This window comes from Panthera leo, chromosome C2 (genome assembly GCF_018350215.1).
Source record: "Panthera leo isolate Ple1 chromosome C2, P.leo_Ple1_pat1.1, whole genome shotgun sequence".
NCBI classification, from domain to species: Eukaryota; Metazoa; Chordata; class Mammalia; order Carnivora; family Felidae; genus Panthera; species Panthera leo.
This window is the reverse complement of record NC_056687.1, coordinates 70,403,946-70,425,530: the sequence shown is the minus strand read 5'-3', so window position 1 is coordinate 70,425,530 and position 21,585 is coordinate 70,403,946. Positions and strand designations below refer to the sequence as shown.

The following is a 21,585-nucleotide window of genomic DNA, read 5'->3' as shown; positions in this document are numbered from 1 at the left end:
TGTATTCCTCTGTGAGTTGGAAAGCTTTCGATCTTTTGGAGGAAGATGGGCTAATAGTGATTTATTTTATTTTGCAAAATAGCTGGGGATTTTTCTGGTGTTTTGTATACGTATACATTTAGATAGTTTAAATTTTCGTTACCTTTTTCTTCTTAAGGGAAATATATTTTCTTGGCTTTAAACTTCTTTTTTTCATTATTTTAAACTGAGGTTTAATATACATACAATAAGGTTTACTATTTTTAGTGTATGCACTGTGTATACAAATGTATAAAATTTATACATTTGTGTAACCACCACCACAGTCAAGATAGAGAACAGTTGTCACTCCCCCAAATTCCTCTCCAATTCCCATCCTTTGCCTCTTTCAGGATATCCTATAAATTAAACCATGTGGTTTGTATCTTTTGAGTCTAGCTTCTTCCACTTATCATAGTGCCTTTGAGAGTCATCCGTGCTGTTGATGCATCGGTTATTTCATTCTTTTTTACTTCCGAGCATTGTTCTATTGTATGGATATACCACAGTTGGTTCACCCATTCTCCAGTTGAGGTATATTTGGGTTGTTTCCAGTTTTGGGTGATTATGAGTGAAGCTTCTATAAACATTTGCTTTTAAAATTTGCATATAGCTTTTTTGTGAACACATTTTCATTTTGCTTAGGAAACTACCTAGAAGTGGATTTGCTGGGTCATATTTTAAGTGTATGTTTAACTTTATAAGAAACCACCAAACTGGTTTCCCAAGTGGCTGTACCATTTTGTCTTCTATAGTAGTTTGTAAGCAGTCCATTTGATCTGTATCCTTGACAATACTTGGTATTGTCATACTTCTTTTTTTTTTTTAGCCATTCTAATAGGCATGTACTTGTCTTTCATTGTTTTAATTTGCATTTTCTTAAGGACCAAACATGTTGATTATCTTTTCATGTGCTTATTTGCCATATGTATGCAAATACAGATATTTGAGGGATGGTTAAAAGTATCAAAGAATGTGTTTGGTAGCAGATATGTGATTTGCAGTTTTTTCTCCTATAGACTTATTTTTTCAAATTGATAGAAAAACATGATTTTCATGAAAGACCTCTTCGTGTTTTCCAAAATAATGTTACATTTAATTTCAGTTTTATGTACAATATTAACTTCCTATTTCTAAATGTAATACAAAATAAAAAGTAAGATAGTAATGAATCTACATTAATTATTTTCTGAAATATGCAGAAACCCAAAACTAAAAATTTGGCAAAAATATTAGGCTTCATTTTTCTCCTTGTTAATATGGACGATAAGTTTTATTATATATTTCAAATAATTTTTTATATTCAATGGGTAATATAAGACTTCTTATATAACATCTGTTATCTAAAAAACGGGTTAAACTGTGAGTCAGTGTTTAGTACCAGAGTGATGAAGCACTAAAAGAATTTAATTTACATCATATGGAAAATAAATTACCTTTGGAAAGTATTTTTAACCTGTAACTTGTTTGTTTTTATTCTAATTATATACAATGTAATTCGTCAGATTTGTGCTTTGCTTGCAGCAATTAAAATGCTGTTACTGCATCATATATGGAATTAATGGCACAATCTCAGTAAGCAAAGATTCTCATTCACAGTGAATAGTCTTAAGAGTCCATAATGAAATTCATAAAGACTTGGTACCATCAAAATAGATTATATAAAATTTTAGAAATTCCATTGTAAAAGTATTGAAGTTGGTACTAAGTACTAAGTTTTAAAGTAGTAAGGCAGTTTGCTTGTCACTGACCATTTTTTTGGAAGTAGAAGATGGGGAGAAAGTAGACAGAAGATATTGGACTTGCTGTAAAATAACCCAGTCTCAGGTTGCCCTAATCCATTTGGAGATTTAGGTTATCAGTCCCTACACTGAGCGCTTAGAAGAAAGGGTGAACTCTCTTTAAAAGACATTAACATCATCCAGAGCCTCTACAAATTTTCATATGTAGTGCTTTGCATTCAGTCAAAAATTACAGTGCATACCAGGTGATAGGACAGAATCACAAAAAAGTAAGAGGAAAAATACAGATAATAAAAAACAGTCTTTAGGGTGGCTAAGATGATAGAATTATTTGGGAAAGAGTTTAAATCATAGAAAGAAAATCGTAGAAAGGTATAGAAAATAGTTAAAAAGATGGAGAATTTTACCAGAGAATTGCAGTCCGTAAAAAAAAGAAAATGAAAATTCTAGAACTGAAAAATAAAATATTTGATATACAGAGTATATATATATATATAACATAGGCTTAACAGAAGAATAGAGATAATGAAAGAGAGGGTTAGTGAAAAGTGGTTTGATATCACTAGAAAATATCACAGAGAAAAAAATGAAAACAGAAAAAGAGACATAAAGGATGTAACCTTTTCCACTGGGATATAGAAAGTGCTAGTCATGATAGAAAAAAATTTGATAAATTGGGTTACATTAACGTTAAGACTAGGTTCGTTAAAGACTCTGTTAAGAAAGTGAAAACTAAACCTGATGATTATGTACAGAATTCCTACTAATTTGTTATGGAGAAGACAAGCTAATAGAAGGGTAGGTAGAACTCTTGAGCAGTCACTTAACACACAAAAAGGATATCCAGATGATTAGCAAACCTGTGAAAGGGTATTCAATTTCATTAGCCATGAGGAAAATTGCTTAAGATTGCAATCCAGTACCACTTGAACACACCCCAGAATGGCTAAAATGGAAAATACACACCCTACAAAGTACTTAGAAGGATGTGGATCACTCAGAACTCTTATATACTGCTGTCAGGTATGTGAATTGGGACATCCACTTTAGTAAACTTTATCTGCCAAGGCTGCACATGTTGTGTTTATATAGTACACGTATATTCACCAAAAGGCATGTATAAGAATGTTAAAGCAACATTGTTATTAATAGCCCAAAACTGAGAACATCCCAGATTTCCATAAAGAGTTGAGTCAATAAATCCTAGTACGCTCATGTGATAGAATACCAAACACGATGTTGTGATAAATCTTAAAAGCATGACGTTGAGTATAGGAAGCCAGACACAAAAGAATACATACTGTATGACTCCATTCAGTTTAAGTTCATAAAAAGGCAAAATGAATTATGTGTCAGAAATCAGGATAGTGAATACTGATGGAGAGAGGGTAGAAGTGCATCTGTGTGCATAGATTCTATTTCTTGGATAGGATACTGTTTACACAGGTGTATTATTCACTTTGAGAAAATTCAGTAAACTGCATTTATGTTTCGTATACTTTTGTGTAAGTATATTGCACCTCAATCTATCTGTTTTTAGAATATGATAAAGGTATCGTCTGTGTACTTTTTTGTATGCTTAAAATTTCCATAACAGTTTATTAAAAGGCAAAACTAATCTCTGGTGTCAGGAGTGATTATCTTTGAGAGATTAGTGACCAAGTGAGGCTTCATGAAGTGCTTAGGAGATGCTAGTGATGTTCTTTTTCTTGATTGTGGGTGCTGGTTAAATGAGTCAGTGGACTTTGTAAAAATTGAGTGAACTATGATTATGATTTGTTTACTTTCTCTATGACTCTTACACTCCAATAAAAGCTTTGCTTGCTTAAAATGAAGGAAGGAAGAAAGAAATAATGGGAAGCATTAGGTAAAATAAAATTGACTGTTGATAATTATTAAAGCTGAGTGATGGGTACAAGTACTCTTTATATTGTTTTGTGTGTGTTTGAAAATATAATAATTAATATAAACTATAGGGACAGACAGCAGATAATAAGTTGCCTGGAGAAGGGGGAATAGAACGAGAAAGGGTGAGAGGAAGGGATTATATAGTTGAATTCATTGTCTTGAATGTGGTGATGTTTTCAAAGGTATATTCATTTGTGAAAACTTATCAGTCAAATAGTATGAAAAAAAAAACACACAAGAAAACCTAGGTTCCATCTATTCCACTCTTGTTCTTTTCTTGTCATTTCCAGACACTGACAGGCACTTAGTACTTGTTAATGAATTGATGAAAGCCTGGTGTGCATTTGGTCCACAGTTTGGGATTGCTCTGAGATAAACCATGAGGTAGATAGATGCATTTGCTGCTGATGTGATTTTTCTGGAGATGAAAGAATGCCACCAGTGTTTTTGTTCCTGGGCCTGATTATATTAGTACCATGACTTTGGGCAAAGGTTTCCTAGCCTGGCAACTGGGGATAATGTACTTAATTGGTAAGAATAGAGTTGATTCAACTGTAAGAGTGCCCAGCAAGTGCTTGGCACATGGTAGGTGCTCAGTAAAATGTTAAGATTAAAAACATAAACCAGACAGGTGTTCTAGGTTGGAATGCTATTTCACCCGCATTTTTAAGATGACACTTTAAAAAATAGAATAAACAAGAACCGTTGTGCTTGTTTATTATCTTTGTTTAACTGACAGCTGAATTCAGAAAAATATAGCTGCTTGAAATTGTTACTAATTCTGAGTCCCATTGTCTGAATTCTTCGCTAAAAGTTCTCTTATGCTACTTGCCCATGTTAGGTTATCTATACCATCCTTCTTAGATGCACTATATATGAAATAAAAGTGTTGGCTGCAATTAATGTAAAAAGGCAAATCATTTTTATTGTGACAATAGAGACAGTGGGCAAAAAATCAAAAGACCCTGATTAGGGCTCAGATTAGGAAAAAATATTTTAGTGATTAAAAAAAACTATGTTTTGAGAGAATGCTTCTTCATCCTTTGATGCCCTAGTTAATTTTTTTTTTCAATTTTTTTTTTTTAACGTTTATTTATTTTTGAGACAGAGAGAGACAGAGCGTGAACAGGGGAGGGGCAGAGAGAGAGGGAGACACAGAATCTGAAACAGGCTCCAGGCTCTGAGCTGTCAGCACAGAGCCCGACGCAGGGCTCAAACTCACAGACCGTGAGATCATGACCTGAGCCGAAGTCAGATGCTTAACTGACCGAGCCACCCAGGCGCCCCAATTTTTTTTTTAAATAAAGGAAAGCTGATGTGCATTTGCCCAATCTTATATGAGGATAGTGTCATAAATAAGAAAGATAAGCTGATGATGGGTTTCTTTCTTTTTATGGAATGCAGTACAGAATACTGCATAGAATAGAGTTCAGTATAGAATAGAGTCTGTTGATTTGGTAACCTCTTTATGTGGTTAGTGTAATCTTAATTGTTTTCTAGAGCACTTGTAGCTCCAGAGGTAGCTGGAAAATGGGGTTTTATATTAAGTTCAAGATCAGACTAAAATGTTTACAAGTCAAGGTAGTGCTTACTTAGCTCATTGTTTAAAATTTACATTTGAGGTTCTAACTTAAATTTCCTTTTGTTATTATTTTAATTTTAATCTTGTACCGCCTAGGTGTTATCATTAGGACATCAATCACTTAGTGTTAATATGCTTAGATATTGTTACATGTTGTGTATTGGATGCATGTATTGGCCCATTAGAGAAATAAGATGTGGAAATTGCCATAATTGTATGATGTTCAGTTTAATTTTAGACTTAGGACAGTGTTTGTTTGTGTTCCACATGTGAGTCCTAGACCAACTCTCAAATCTTTAAAATTGTGAATAAGGTCTGCCTGGGATATTGCTCTTACTGGAATTCATTTCTTTTTTTTAATAACTAACATTTATTGAACTATTAAAGTACACCAGGTTTCATTTTTAAATTAGTTCACACAGGTTATCTAATTTATTACTTTACAGATAAGAATATCAAGCCTTAAGAGTTTAAATAACATGCTCAGTTTCTCACAGTTAAGAAATACTGAGCCCAGCATTAAAATCCAGCCGGTCTGCCTCTAGAACCTGTATTCTTAAGTATTTACAGTGCTTCTCATAATAGTGCCTGATCTTTTTTGGTTAGTGTAATATTGGTTATTCTTGTGAATTTTGTCATACCTACCTGTTTTTATGATTTGCTGAAGATGGACCGTTCCTTCTGTTGTGAACTATGTATTACTGGATAGGCCATGTGAATTTTGTCATAGGTTTAGTATTACCATAAATATTTTTGACCTAGATTTTAAGAAGACTTCGTTAAATATATTCACTATCATAGAATTGGTTTGGGGGAGGAATTTTAGGAGAAAATGATCCTAAAGGAGAGAAAAAACATGGTAAGTTTATAGGAATTGGAAGAAGGCAACTTTGATTAGAACTCAGAAAGTAAAGGAGGGAATTGTGAAGAAACATCAGACATGCAGGGGCCAGTTGATAGAGAACCCAGTTGTTGTTGTTGTTGTTGTTGTTGTTGTTGTTGTTGTTGTTTTAAATTCTAACAGTGGAAGGCCATGGATAGGATTTAAAGGTGATCAGATGTACTTACATTAACAAAATCTGGGAGTGGTATGGAATTGTAAGGAGATGAGAGCAGATCCCAGAGAGACTGCTATAAAAAGGTTATTATATAAATAGTCCAGTCCAGGGCATGATAGTGTCTTGAACTTGGGTGATGACAGTGGGAAATGAAAAGAAGTGGGGGGGTTTGGCAGGGATTTAATAGGTGGAACCTGTTAATCAGTTGCATATGGAGAGAGGGGATAAAGAGAAGTTGTGTGGGCCTTTGGGGTGCAAAACTGGATGAATGGGAGTGCCATCCATATGAATAAGGAATCAAGAGAAGGACTAAGCTGTGGGTTGAAGATCACAAGGTTAGTGTGGGATATGATGTATTTGAGATCCCCAGGTGTTCTGGAAGTGGATATGTTTGTTGAGTATGCAGTTTGGATGTATGGGTTTGCAACTCAGATTTAAGTGTAATTAAAGCGATGGAAGTAGATGAGTTTCCCTTCTTGCCAAATAAAAAGAAAGAAAAAGCAAAAAACTTAGGAGGAAGCCTTAAAGAACTAAAACATTTCATAGGTGGAGGGAAGAAGGTGAGCTGGGAGCAGGTGGAGATGCCTAAGGAGCATGGCTGCCATAGAAGGAAGCCAAAGAGAAAGCTAATTTAAAAAAAAAAAAAAAAAGGGATCACTTGAGTTGAATGCTATTGAGAGGTCTACTAAGTTAACTGAAAAGATTTGGTTGAATTTGATAACTTGAAGGTGATGTGCAAGAACCATTTGATGAAATAAGTGCAAAAGCCAGATGGGAATGGTTTGAAGAGGAAGAAGAGGCATAGTTGAAACTGCTAACAATCAGATTAATATGTCAGTCCACAGTGAGCTACTTTATGCATAAAGTTTATGTCCTTAATGCTTGTATATCATTTGGCCCAACAATTACTCATATATTAGAGTAAGAATTCTTACCCGTAAGTAGCTCAATGTGTGCAGTGTTAAAGTTACCAGGGAGAAACACCACAGTGCGAAGAATTTGTGGTCTCAGTGGATAACCATTAGAAGAGAAACCCGAGGCTTCTTGGGTATTGGAGATTACCATTAGCAGAACACCTTGTTTTTTCCTCCCCATGTTACAGCTTTCCTGAATTGAAAATAGTATTTATAAACTTCTTATTTTTTAAGTAAGCTTTTTCTTCTAATCTTGAAATTACTCAAACGCTGCATAAATTGTCTTTTCTAGTAGAGGGGCCCTGGCTTTCAAGGGGAAAAGCAGTAAAAGGATTTTCTATGTGTTAATTTTATTCTTAGAGAAATTATGTATCAGTCATTTTATTTTTTATTTCCTTTCAAAAGACATAACAAAGTACCAAAGTCGGGAGTAAGATACAGAGCACATTATCACCATTACTTCCCCCACCACACCTGATCCCCCTGTTAATAACCCTGTTACCATTACTTTTTAATATAATATTTGAGAATAATAGCCAGCAAAAGTACATACACACAAAATATATTACAGGCCAAAAACCAATTTTTGCAACCAATATTATTGCATACTTGAAAAACCCATGAGTGTCAATGAAAAATTATTGCAAACTAGTAAATTCAGTAAAATAGAAAACCATACACTTTGTATATACACACCCACAGTAGAAGATATAACAGAAGAAAACACCCTTTTTTACAGTATCAACAATAAGAAATGTGGGATATCCCATATGAAGAAATCACTAAAACACTGTTGACACAAAACAAAACTTGATGAAATGGAAGGACATATTTCCCCTTCCCTGTTCCCCCCCCACCCCACCCCCCCGCCCCGGGTTGGTTGGTTATTTATTTATTTATTTATTTAGTGGTAAGAAAGGTCAACATCATAAAAGATACCAATTAAAAAAAATTTTTTTTTAACGTTTATTCATTTTTGAGAGAGCGAGGGAGACAGAGTGCAAGTGGGGGAGGGGCAGAGAGCGAGGGAGACACAGAATCTGAAGCAGGCTCCAAGCTCCAAGCTGTCAGCACTGAGCCAGACTCGGGGCTCAAACTCACTGAGAGATCATGACCTGAGCTGAAGTCATACATCTAACCAACTGAGCCACCCAGCTGCCCAGGGATACCAATATTTTAATAAGTTAACGTAAACATTTCAGGCAGCTCTCCCTTTCCTACTGCAGTTACTAGACAAGATAATTTTGAAGTAATATGGAAAGTGGATAAACCAGAACAGCAATGAGGGGGATTAGCCCTACCAGATGATAAAATGTATTATAAAGTCATAAAACATTTTCTTTCTGGCTTATGAACAGTTAGACCAATGGAACAGAATAGAAGGTTTAGAAATAGACCCATGGAACTTACTAGTATATGATTTTGATTAAAGAAGTGATCGAAAAAAGTGGAACTTTTCAGTAAATGGTGTTGGGAAAACTAGATAGTCATCTGGACCTCAGGATGAACCCCAGATATATCAGATTTAATGTAAAAGATGAAACTACAAATATGTCTTGAAAATATGGGCAGATTCTCTACATCCATGCTAACATTTGTGATTGTCTTTTTTATTTTAACTTTCCTATTGGGTGTGAAGTATATCATTGTGGTCTTGATTTGCATTATCTTAATGAACAATGATGAGCATCTTTTCAAGTACTTATTGACTGTTTGCATATCTTTGGAGAACTGTCTATTCAGATCTATTGCCTATTCTTAGATTGTCTTTTTAACTGTTGAGTTGTAAGTGTTCATTTCATATACTGGATGCGTATCCCTTATCCGGTACATAATTTACAAATATTTTACCCCATTCCAGAAGTTATCTTTTCACTTAAAAAAAAAAAACAACACAACATGAAGTTGAGCATTTTAATCATTTTTAAGCATACAATTTAGTGGCATGAAGTACATTTAAAATATTATGTGACCAAATGAAAACCTCTAACCATTAAGCAGTACAACTCTCCTTTCCTCCCTATCCCAGGCCTTGGTAATCTCTATTCTACTTTTGTCTCTGTGAATTTGCCTATTCTAGATAACCTCATCTATGTGGAATCATTCAATACTTGTCTTTTTTGTGTCTGGCTTCTTTCATTTAGCATAATTTCTTTAAGGTTCACCCATGTTGTAGCATGTATCAGAATTTCATTTCTTCTTATGGCTGAATAATATATCATGGTATGTATATATCACATATTGCTAATCCATTCATCTGCTGATGGACACTTGGGTTGTTTCCATCTTTTGGCTGTTCTTAATACTGTTTCTGTGAGCATTGGGGTACAAGCATCTGAGTGAGTCGTTGTTTTCTATTTCTTTGGGTATGTACATAGAGTAGAATTGTCTGTGTTTAACATTTTGAGGGGTTGCTAGACTGTTTCCCACAGGAGCTATACCTTTTTTCTTTTTACCTTCTTGATAGTGTTTTTTGAAGAATTAAACATTTTTTATGAAGTTCATTGTATTTTTTGTTTAGTTGATTGGACTTTTGGTGTCATATCTAAGAAATTATTACCTAATTCAAGGTCATGATATTTCTATGTTTTCCTCTGAGTGTTTTATAGTTTTCATTCTCACGTTTAGGCCTATGATCTATTTTGAGTTTAGTTTTGTATATGATGCGAGGTAGGGGTCCAACTCTATTCTTTATGTGAGTGTCAAATTGGTCCAGCATCATTGTTGAAAAAAAAAAAACAAAACGATTTTTTCCCCGTTGAAGTGTATTGGCACCTATGTTGAGAATCAGTTGACCATAAATGTAAAGATCTATTTCTGGATTCTCAATTCTATTCCTTGATCTATGTCTATCCTTATGCCATTACCACACTATCTTATTACTGTAGCTTTGTAGTAGGTTTTGAAATTAGGAAGTGTGAGTCTCCCTACTTAGTTTTTCTTTTTCAAGATTGTTTTGGCTATTCTGGATCCCTTGCATTTCCAAATGAATGTTAGGATCAGGTTCTCAATTTCTGCTTTGAATTTGTAGATCTGCTTGGAGAGTATTAACCGTCGTAAACAGTATTAAGTCTGCCAGTCCATGAATATCGTGCAGCATTAAATGAATTCTTATCAGTCCACTGATTTTCTCTTTTATCCTTTCTCACTTTTGAGAAGTGACTTTCACTTGTGAGCTCAATAAACTCTTATCATCTACATTCTCTGTGTCAAAACATGCAACTGTTTTTTTCTTTTATTCTAAAATATAATCTGCACTCTCCTTCCCTTTTCATCTTAAGTCCTCTGAGATCTTGTTCTTTTATTAATGATAATATTTCATTTTAATCTTAGTTCAGTGTTCCATTTCTCTCCTTCACTGGCTCTTTCCCTTCTGCCTTCAAATAAATTAATTTCAGTCTCTAACACTACTTGCTCTTAAATAGATTGCCTCCTAATTATTACTTCTCATCTCCTTTTCCTCATTTCTTTCACTTCCAAATTTTCTTAATAAGTTATCCTCTCTCCCAGCTTCGATTATTTCTTTGTTTTGTGGAATAAATGAATTGGTCTTGATTAGTTGTGTTAATCTTAATCTAGCCTCTGAACCGTTGAAGTCCGTACTCAAAACCCTATTACATAGAAGTGGAACTATTCTGTCCTGAAATCTGGGTGGCACTCTTAGAGCCATTTGCCACAACAGCATCAGCCTTTGGGGGTCTCTGTGGAGCCCCCAATGGCACAGTTTGAAAGCTACCACAAGGTCCCTTCGGCCCTAAAATTTGGTAACTCCATAGCAATTACAGAAGTTGCATTCTTGAAAGTTTCAAATAATTTACTTGTCACCAAATTAAATTAATATTCTCCTAGGCACCATTTCTCCTAGACCTTTTATAGTAACTAAACCCTTAGTTTCTCTGTTGTTTCCCACTACATTTTCTTTCTTTGGCTTTAATTACATACACAGTCTCTTTAAGTGCTATTCACTTTAAATTCTAACACCGGCAAGAAGCTTTTCCAAATCATACCAGCTCAGTAACATTTTTCCCACTAGTAATCCACTATAATAATCATTTATGCCATTCATTTGACACTTAAGTGCACAAAATATTTTGAGCTACATAAAGATAATTTAGGCTCAGATTCTGCCCTTAAATGTGATCTTGTAGAATAGAGATGTACAAAATAATTAGAGATGAATTAATGAGTGCCATAGGAGAGCCACAGATGAAGTTAGTTCTATGGAAATTTAAAGAAGATCAAGATACTTTTCCTTGAAAGAATAGGGCAAAGGATCTCAGAAGATTTGGGTTGGAACTTGAAGGGAATGTAGCGCCTGAACACACAGGGGTAGGCATTCTTGAGTAAAGGAGCAGTGTGAATTGTAGCAGAGGTAGAAAAGCACAAGATGGTAGGTATTTTGATTTGGCTGGAGGAAAAGTTTTAAGAAGAAAGGTAGTGCGATAAAACGTTGTAAAAGTAAACTGGAGCTGGACATAGTTTTATTAGTTAGTTGTCTGTCTAATGTGTGCGTCTTGTTTTCCCAAGCTCTTTGAAGACAAGTAATGAATCTTACACTTTTAATCACCTGCAGCAGGGTTATGGGTTAGAGAGCAAGTATTCCATAAAATTTTGTCAAATGTATGAAAGATAGAAACAGTTGCTTCCCAAAAACATACTATTCAAGGTAACTTATTATCACACCCTTCTGTTTACTGTGGTTTTATCAGTAAAAACTATTTTAGATCTCCATAGTAATGGTTCCTTACAGCCAAAAAGTCCTTATGACACTTTAAAACATAAAATGGAGGGGGTGGAAGCCGGGGTTATGTGTCTGGTGACCAGTACTTGGTTTGATTCATTCCCCGCCAAAAAAAGGGCCTGAGAAATTCTGGTTTGAGTTGAGAAAAGTGATCAGTTATAAACAAACCTTTTGAAATTTAGTCTGTAATTTAAGTACTTTTTATGTTTTAATGAATTAGATTTTTAAGACTATTTCCTAGGATTCAGATTTCATTTAACCACAAATATTTGTTGAAAAGAAATGAAGAATTGAAAAGGTGTATGCAAGTATTGTGTTGGACTATGTATGGGTAACATTTTCTTTTTTCAAAAAATTTTCTAAAATAGTATTTTGTATGATTGAATAAAAAAGATTAAAAGCTTCAACCACTCTTACTAAAACCATGTCCATCTTGCTGTAAGTTCCTGGTACTGTTTGTCTCTCCAGAGAGTGTGTTATGTACACACATAATAGAAAGGCAGGGAAATTGAGTATGCCTGCTTTCAGTCTTTTCTTCCCAATGGCACATGCCAATCTTTTATTTTTATAAAGCACAATATTCTTTAATGTTTGTTTATTTATTTTGAGAGAGAGAGGAAGAGTATGCACAAGCACGCATGCTGGGGAGGGGCAGAGAGGGAGGAGAGGATCCCAAGCAGGCTCCATGCTGTCAGCGCAGAGCCTGACTCAGGGCTCCATCTCACAAACAGATTATGACCTGAGCTGAAATCAAGAGCCGGATGCTTAACCAACTGAACCACCCAGGCACCCCAAAGCAAAATATTTTTTACAAATTAAATTGGAAGATATATTTAATATAGGGGTAGAGTTTTTGTCATAACACTTGTTTTGTTTTAAACTTTCTATATCATGTGCTAGGTGAAAAACCATTTCGCTGTGATGAATGTGGTATGAGATTCATACAAAAATATCACATGGAAAGGCATAAGAGAACTCATAGTGGAGAAAAACCTTACCAGTGTGAATACTGTTTACAGGTAAGGGGTGGTTTAAAATGTTTGTTTTTTTAACCATTTTGCTGAGGTATGATGGACATTGAAATTCTTCTATCCTAAATTAAATTATAAAATCATTCTAGTAAATTAGAAAATGTCACTACTAGAACTGTTTGAAGAACCTCCCAACTGCTGTTGATTAGATTATAATTGGCAAACGACTCAACAAATTCATTTGGATTTGCTTATATTATTCTGCTTCTGTCTATTTTTATATTAATTACTTTTTTCTTTTCTTTTCTTGCTTGACGAAAAACACAAACTAAAACAAAAACTCACTGCTGAAATCTGAATTTGACAGTATTTTTCCAGAACAGATCGTGTATTGAAACATAAACGTATGTGCCATGAAAATCATGACAAAAAGCTAAACAGATGTGCCATCAAAGGTGGCCTTCTGACATCTGAGGAAGATTCTGGCTTTTCTACATCACCAAAAGATAACTCACTGCCAAAAAAGAAAAGGCAGAAAACTGAGAAAAAATCATCTGGGATGGACAAAGAAAGTGCTTTGGACAAATCTGACCTGAAGAAAGACAAAAATGATTACCTGCCCCTTTATTCTTCAAGTACTAAAGTAAAAGATGAGTATATGGTGGCAGAGTATGCTGTTGAAATGCCACATTCTTCAGTTGGGGGATCACATTTAGAAGATGCATCAGGAGAAATACATCCACCTAAGTTGGTTCTCAAAAAAATTAATAGTAAGAGAAGTCTGAAGCAGCCATTGGAGCAGAATCAAACAATTTCTCCCTTATCCACATATGAAGAGAGCAAAGTGTCAAAGTATGCTTTTGAACTTGTGGATAAACAAGCTTTACTGGACTCAGAGGGCAATGCTGATATTGATCAGGTCGATAATTTGCAGGAGGGGCCCAGTAAACCTGTGCACAGTAGTACTAATTATGATGATGCCATGCAGTTTTTGAAGAAGAAACGATACCTTCAAGCAGCAAGTAACAATAGTAGGGAGTATGCGCTGAATGTGGGCACCATAGCTTCTCAGCCTTCTGTAACACAAGCAGCTGTGGCAAGTGTCATTGATGAAAGTACTACGGCATCCATACTAGATTCACAGGCACTGAATGTGGAGATTAAGAGTAACCATGACAAAAATGTTATTCCAGATGAGGTACTGCAGACTCTCTTGGATCATTACTCTCATAAAGCTAATGGACAGCATGAGATATCATTCAGTGTTGCAGACACTGAGGTGACTTCTAGCATATCAATAAATTCTTCAGAAGTACCTGAGGTCACCCAGGCAGAGAATGTTGGATCAAGCTCCCAAGCATCCTCATCAGATAAAGCCAACATGTTGCAGGAATACTCAAAGTTTCTGCAGCAGGCTTTGGACAGAACTAGCCAAAATGATGCCTATTTGAATAGCCCGAGCCTTAACTTTGTGACTGATAACCAGACCCTTCCAAATCAGCCAGCATTCTCTTCCATAGACAAGCAAGTCTATGCAGCCATGCCCATCAATAGCTTTCGATCAGGAATGAATTCTCCACTAAGAACAACTCCAGATAAGTCCCACTTTGGACTAATAGTTGGTGATTCACAGCACTCATTTCCCTTTTCAGGTGATGAGACAAACCATGCTTCTGCCACATCAACACAGGACTTTTTGGATCAAGTGACTTCTCAGAAAAAAGCTGAGGCTCAGCCTGTCCACCAAGCTTACCAAATGAGCTCCTTTGAACAGCCCTTCCGCGCTCCATATCATGGATCAAGAGCTGGAATAGCTACTCAGTTTAGCACTGCCAATGGACAGGTGAACCTTCGGGGACCAGGGACAAGTGCTGAATTTCCAGAATTTCCCTTGGTGAATGTAAATGATAATAGAGCTGGGATGACATCTTCACCTGATGCTACAACTGGCCAGACCTTTGGCTAAAAAAAAGTGTAAATAATACTGGCACTTTAGAACAGATTAATCAAGAGTGGGGTTACTCTGTGTAAATGGAGTGCTGTACAGATTTAAGAGCAATGCGTTATAACAAGTTAAGCTGATATGAATAGCAAGATAATCCAATAACTGCATTTTGTTTGGTTAGTCAGCATTCTTTGAACTGCCTTACATGTTGTCACCTTTATAGAAGCAATGCATTACTTGTTTTAGAACAGAAACTTGCTATTCCACCTACACCGAGTTTAAAAGGAAAAAAAAAAAAGACTTTCGCACAATTGTTTCCTAATTGATAACATTGTACATTCTTAGGAGATTAGTAATTGTGTGAAATTTACTCATACTGTTTCTAAGTTTTTCAGCATAGTCATTGCACTTCAGCAGGGAATCTGAGTATACTTTACAGACAGAGTGAACTTCAGAGTTTAAATGTCAAGAGATTATGGCTTAAATAAATTAGTGTGTCCTATAGGAGGAAAAAAAGAAACCAAGAAACCACCGTTTAAAAAGAATGATATGCCATATACCCTTGATTTTCATTTTGCATTATATTGACATGTTTTTTTTTTTGAGAAAAGAAAGTAATAAAAATCTGATAGTCTAAGACTCCACTATTTAAAAGCCTAATTACTTTTAAAATATGCATACTTTCAAAACTTTTACCAAAATACGTAACTGTTGAAGCATTCACTTCTCAATGGAAGTATGCATATTGGTGTCAGTTTCTTTGTACAGTTGTACTTAGATATTTTTTATGATTTTTCATGTGCAGGTATCAAGGTTTTGAAGTTTTAGTAAAAAGATATTCTGTAGATTACATTCCCAAGAACATAATGCTTACACAAAATGTATATTCCACGTTTTAAAGCTTAATTGTATTTTACTTTACATATACACTTCAGTTAACATAGAGCACTTAGAATCTATTTGGTATTTTTGATTTCTCAAAGTAAAAAAAAAAATTAGATTTTTAGGTTTGATATGGTTGTGTCATAATCATCTCATAATTGACAGTTTTAATTTTTGGCAATAAAAGGAAATTGGATATCTTTGGAACTGTAAAACCTGGTTTAATCCTTCTCTTTCTAGAATCTTGATAGATTGGATAATTAAACAGTATCCAGAGAAACTAAAGAAATGGGCATTTTAATTGCTTATTTTATCTTGAATTACTTTTTAATGAACACTGCTCATTACAATTTTACAAACCAAAAGTGTTTACTAATTCTAGTAACTACAATTTCTTTTTCAGCTAGATGAGTGATCGGAAACTTTTTGTTGCATTTCAAAATCTAAATAAACTACAGACTTTATCCTTATACCACGAATGTTTTTTTTTTTTTAATATATATATATATATATATATACTTTGTCTTAAAATAATACAGCATGGTACCATAAATAGTGCTTTTATATATACACATATGTATACTTTTCTAAAGAATGATGGTTTGAGTTACACATTGGACAGTTTTAATTTTTGGAAAATAACATTACTTCTATTGATTTTATTATCCTCTTTAATTTGTTCCAACTTTTTTGCTTATTTTAATTTCCACCATGTTTGTCACAATGCACATACTGATGTAGCACCAGTGATACTCTAAAATTAATATTCTTGGAAGGTGAAACTTTATAGTTGCTAATTTCCACTTTAACTTTTATATTGGCCCTATAGATCTGCAGTCTTTGTTTCAGTATAGAATGTTACACATTTAAATTATTGTTTCTTTTATTTAATGTTATCCCAAGACTGTTCTCATAAAGGGAACAAAGAAAATATCAACCCTTAACATCTTTTACATTTATTTTGAATATTTTGGTGTTTTATGACAATGAATATAAATTATGTTTAATGTGGTTTCCTCTGTACGTTGGTTATTAAGCTTTGCTTGAAATATTAATTTTCCTATTTGACAGCTTTCTTTGCTGCCAAACTTTTCAAGAATTTTAGACTTCTCTGAGGTAGATGTTTAAGTTCTGCCATTACTGACTTTGAAGAATAGTGTGTGTTGTGTTATACATCATGCAATTGCAAGAAGGCTCTATTCAGGTGAGATGTGAAAAATGGAACTGTGCTCACGCTATATAGGTGTTTATATTTTTCTCATACTGTTATTTGATAATAGGCATTTATTTCCTGAGTTGATTTCTTTCTCTTTTTTCTTTTTCTTTTTCTTTTTCTTTTTCTTTTTCTTTTTCTTTTTCTTTTTCTTTTTCTTTTTCTTTTTCTTTTTCTGCTTCTTTTTCTGCTTCTTTTTCTTTTTCTTTTTCTTTTTCTTTTCCTCTTCCTCTTTCTCTTTTTCTTTCTCTTTCTCTTTCTCTCTCTCTCTCTCTCTCTCTCTCTCTCTCTTTCTCTCTTTCTCTCTTTCTCTTTCCTTTTTCCTTTTTCCTTTTTCCTTTTTTCTTTTTCTTTTTTTGAGCCTGGTCAAAAATTTTGTTCTTCAACAGCTTGTTCAGTCCTGGTATAGTATACAGTTTTTGTTTGTTTTAATATCACCAGCACAGTTTTTTTAGAGTGTGACTCTACTGCTGAGCAGTTAGGGTAAGCCAAGGAAGGCAGGCCTTTGAAAATGGTAGTTACGCAAGCAAAATTTCAGGTGTTGCATTCCTGTCTTTGGCACCTTTCTTTAAATATACATAATGGCAGACTTTTCTACCACATTGTAAGCATTTGATACTTTGACATAAGTTATTGACGTACCATTTAAGTATAGTAGTTGTGGCTCTCTTACTGTGAAATTCTAAATGCCTACCAGAATTACCTTGTATTATCATCATAGGATAAACATCTCAACAGTTTGGGTTTCCCCACTTTGCTTTAGAAAGTTACTTAATTTGTATCTGGGCATTAATAGTAAAAAGTAAGTAGCCTTTATGTGCTGCTGTAGATCAGAATATTGAGGATATGAGATAATCCTTCTGCAATTTGTGTTTTTCATTTCAGTTAGCAAAGTGTTCCATTAAAACATGCTCTTATACCATTAAACTTTTGGTCAATGTAAGGGAGGTATGCTTTTGCACTTAGGACCTACTCTCCTGTTTGAAGATTGGAAGCAGATCAGGTTAGATGAGGTAATCTCTGTTGAACATCTTGTAAAGCTTTTTTTTTTTTTTTTGACTTCTTATTGTACACATATTCATTTGGTTCAGAATATTTGAGTGGCTCTTAAATCTTTTGGATGTACTTGCAGATTTTCTGTTTGATACCATACAAATCCATCCTTTTAGCTCTGGCTGAGGACTGTCAGTGGTCGGGTAATTTTCCCTTTCTGACAGGCAAAAGAGGTCTTGTGCTCAGGGTAGGCTTTCATTACCACAGGGGAGAGAAACTTGCAAAGTGCCAGCTAGGTTAGATCTTTTGCCACTTCTTTCATTTTATCAATTTGGGTTTTTAAAGGGCTGTTTAAAAAAAAAAAAAAAGCCGGGAAACTTTAAAAGTAGGCATTACTGTAGTACCGCATTTCTTAGACATAGAACATCTTAAACTAGAACTTGTTTTTTCACAGTATAATTACTTGAAGAAGCACTATTATAATCAATGAGAAACTTTTTGACACTGCAATTTAATTTAAACTTTTTCCGTTTCAAATTGCTTTATTTCAGGGAAATAATTTTCCAGTTGTTTTGCTATATTCTGCAAATAAAACCGTGTTTCCTTTTTTCACTTAAACGTTGGTAGGAAACAAACTAAAGCAGACAAACATTTCTTGTTGTGTTTGTTGCTTTCTTTAATCCAATGGATAAAAAAGTAAAACCCTGTAAACATTATTTTATTTTTTTATGCAATACCATGCTGTAAATACGGTTCATCAAATAAGGATGTACCTATGATTGAATCTTTAATTCTGCACAGTTAGAGTTTATATATAAACGTGTCTTGACAATCAAGGACTTTTATGTGAGTCTTCCTTTATGATGTTTATTAATGTTATGCATTCCATTTGTTTTGAAGTGAGTACCAATGTGCTAATTTGTATTGTCTGAAAGTATGTAATGTTTTTACAGCTTGTTTTTAAGAATCTGTAAATATGTACAAACAAATCACAGTACTGCTTTATGTTAGAAGGCATATGATGTTGTACTGTACGTAAGCAATAATACATAGCAGTGCTAACTGTACAAGTAGCATCAGGAAAGTTCTAAAAACATTTCAGAGTTATTCTCCTTATTTCATTTAATAATGATTATCTTTAATCAGTTTTTATAAGTAAATTCCATTGTTCCTCCTACTGGAACATAACACTGTTTACACAGCATAATTGAAGTTGCAGGGGAGACAGGCTAAATCTGACTTCATCTGTACTCACTTTCACTAAGCATTGAATGGCCTTACCACTCTTCTGCAAGATGGAGGAAGACCGCAAAACTTAGTGCCCATCACACTGAAGGAAGGGGGTGTGGTTTTTTTTTTTGTTTGTTTTTTGTTTTTTTTCCTGCTTCTGTACTGCTACCTAACTTTGTGGTTTGCTTTGGATTTAATATTTGTTTCTGTTTTAGATTCAAGCCCATAAGTTTTGAGGTGACTTCAGCTCCATTGTGACATAGTTCTCTTCATATTTCATAGCTACATTTCAGTAATTCTAAACTTTCTACTTTGATTTTTAGATATGTATTTTTCAAGCTTGATTTCTCAGCTGAACAGATGAATTTATTCAACTTCAATACAAAGAAAGACAAACCTATTGTAGTTTGAATTGAGTAGATATTATACTGTACAGAACAGCTAACTATTTGAACACACACATCACTGCTTTAGAAATAAAACCGCCAATTTATAAATGTATATGACCTACATTTTATAGGAGAAATGTTTTTAAATGCTAGTCATTTATATAATGTGCTTTGAAGGATTTGCTAGTCCACTTCTGTCACTTTTTAGTACACTGGTATCTTTTATATGTAATGTATGCTTTTTATTATTGTAGCAAAGCATTTCAGTAGAATGAATTTTGCAACAATATGGGGGGAATTTTTCATTGTTGGATTTGAATTATACTGGATTTTATCTGTGTAGTCTTGTCTTTATTTTAATGCTGTCTGGAAGGGAACTTGGTATCCAAATAAAGCAGGTAACCTCATTTTACTTCAAGGGCATACTGTGTAGTGCTGAATTTAATCTGGAAATCTGACGATTTTGAAAAGAAAAACACATTTATAAAAATTGTACAGAAGAAATTAAATGTGTGATGGAAATCCTTATGGTGGAGCACGTTGAATTTTCTGATATATAGTGTTATTTTCCTGGGATCCCCTATGCCTTCTTTGTATTTCAACTAATAAAGGAAAAACCCTGTCATTAAAACTGGTAGGATAATAGGATATTCTGATTATACAGTATTACTTTTCCTATCCCATTTTCTGACCCTTTCTCAATCACTGTAAATTTTTATTTTCTATTTCCTATTCATAATTAAACCTGTACATATTATAGACACTGTTGTATAAAACTCAATTGGGTTGCTATGCTTGAATGGGTAACTAAGTGGAAATATTATGGATACTGAGAATTCGTAATATCAGAACAAATTTCCAGGAGAAAGGGGCATCATGTGTCCTGGGAAGGTCACAGCAGATGTTTCTTCAACCCTCTGGTCTATCTATGTGAAGGAATCCACTATAAACTTAGTATCTTGGACAAGTGGGTCTTTCCTTCCCCACCTCCCCCCAAATATATGAGCACTAAATTTCAAAATCTACTCAGGTGAAAATTACTTTGCAATGAAACTTACCACATTGAAATTTTCACTGTTAAAGATATTTGTGATATTTTTAAATACAAATTTTTGCTCAGTAGTCAGCAGCCTGACAATTGAAATTTGGTAAGTCAGTGTGTTTTAAAATATATTTTACCCTCCAAAGAGAATTGTTTTCAAACAATTGGGAGGACTTCTGTTTGTTTAAATGCATTTTTTAATTGTCATTGTAAAAATAAAATCTTGCTTGACCCCGTATTATGCCATGAATGAATTGCTGAGCCTTTATAATACATGAAAGCTTGTTTCATGCATAGTCATGGAACATAGAAATGTTCTTTAAACTGACCTATTCATTACGTGGTTTAATGAGTTTCACAGCTTCTGGCATTGTTGTCATGTAGTTAACCTTGCCACTTGGAGTTTATAATACCATTTTATGTATTGTGATACTAAAGGAAGCTGTTTTGTTTTATTTTTAATTGAATTATTAGACTAATTTATATTTGCAAATTCTGCATTTTAAATGTGGACACTTGCTGTTTGAAAAATAAAAAAAAATACAGAATACAGTTTTATGAATAATTTCCTAGCTGACTTTTTCACAATATTCTGAACCAAATAACTAATGGTAAATATTTAAAAACTGGTGCATAGATTAATATTAAAAAGAGAAGGATGTCTGTATGGAATTCACAGTTTTTGTACAAATTGAGTAACCATCAGCAGGAACTTTACTGTACTTTTGTGTAGAATGTATAGGCAGTTCTAAAATTTAGGAGTCAAATGTTACGGTCCAATATTGTAGACTTGAAATATGTTTAACATAGGTTTAAAAATTATGTGTTGTTGTTTTTTCTTTATGGGTAAGAGTCTGTAAACCCATCATATGTGGGTTTTTACCCCCTATTAGTGAAGACAGTTTTGTTTTTATCCATTTACCACCTTGCCAATCCCCTGTCTTGTGACACATTGTA

At 34.1% G+C, this 21,585-nt stretch overlaps 1 protein-coding gene across 9 annotated transcripts in view; it reads left to right on the top strand.

Annotated features, from left to right (window-relative positions):
• ZNF148 (zinc finger protein 148) overlaps positions 1–16,231 on the top strand; it is a 162,540-nt gene extending 146,309 nt beyond the window's left edge. For all 9 annotated transcript variants that reach the window (XM_042955705.1, XM_042955706.1, XM_042955708.1 and 6 more), the window contains 2 exons: positions 12,864–12,982; positions 13,302–16,231. In XM_042955705.1, coding sequence (XP_042811639.1) covers positions 12,864–12,982; positions 13,302–14,900 — 1,718 coding nt within the window. In that variant the 3' untranslated portion in view covers positions 14,901–16,231. The remainder of the gene's footprint in view (positions 1–12,863; positions 12,983–13,301) is intronic.
• Positions 16,232–21,585: the final 5,354 nt, after the last annotated feature.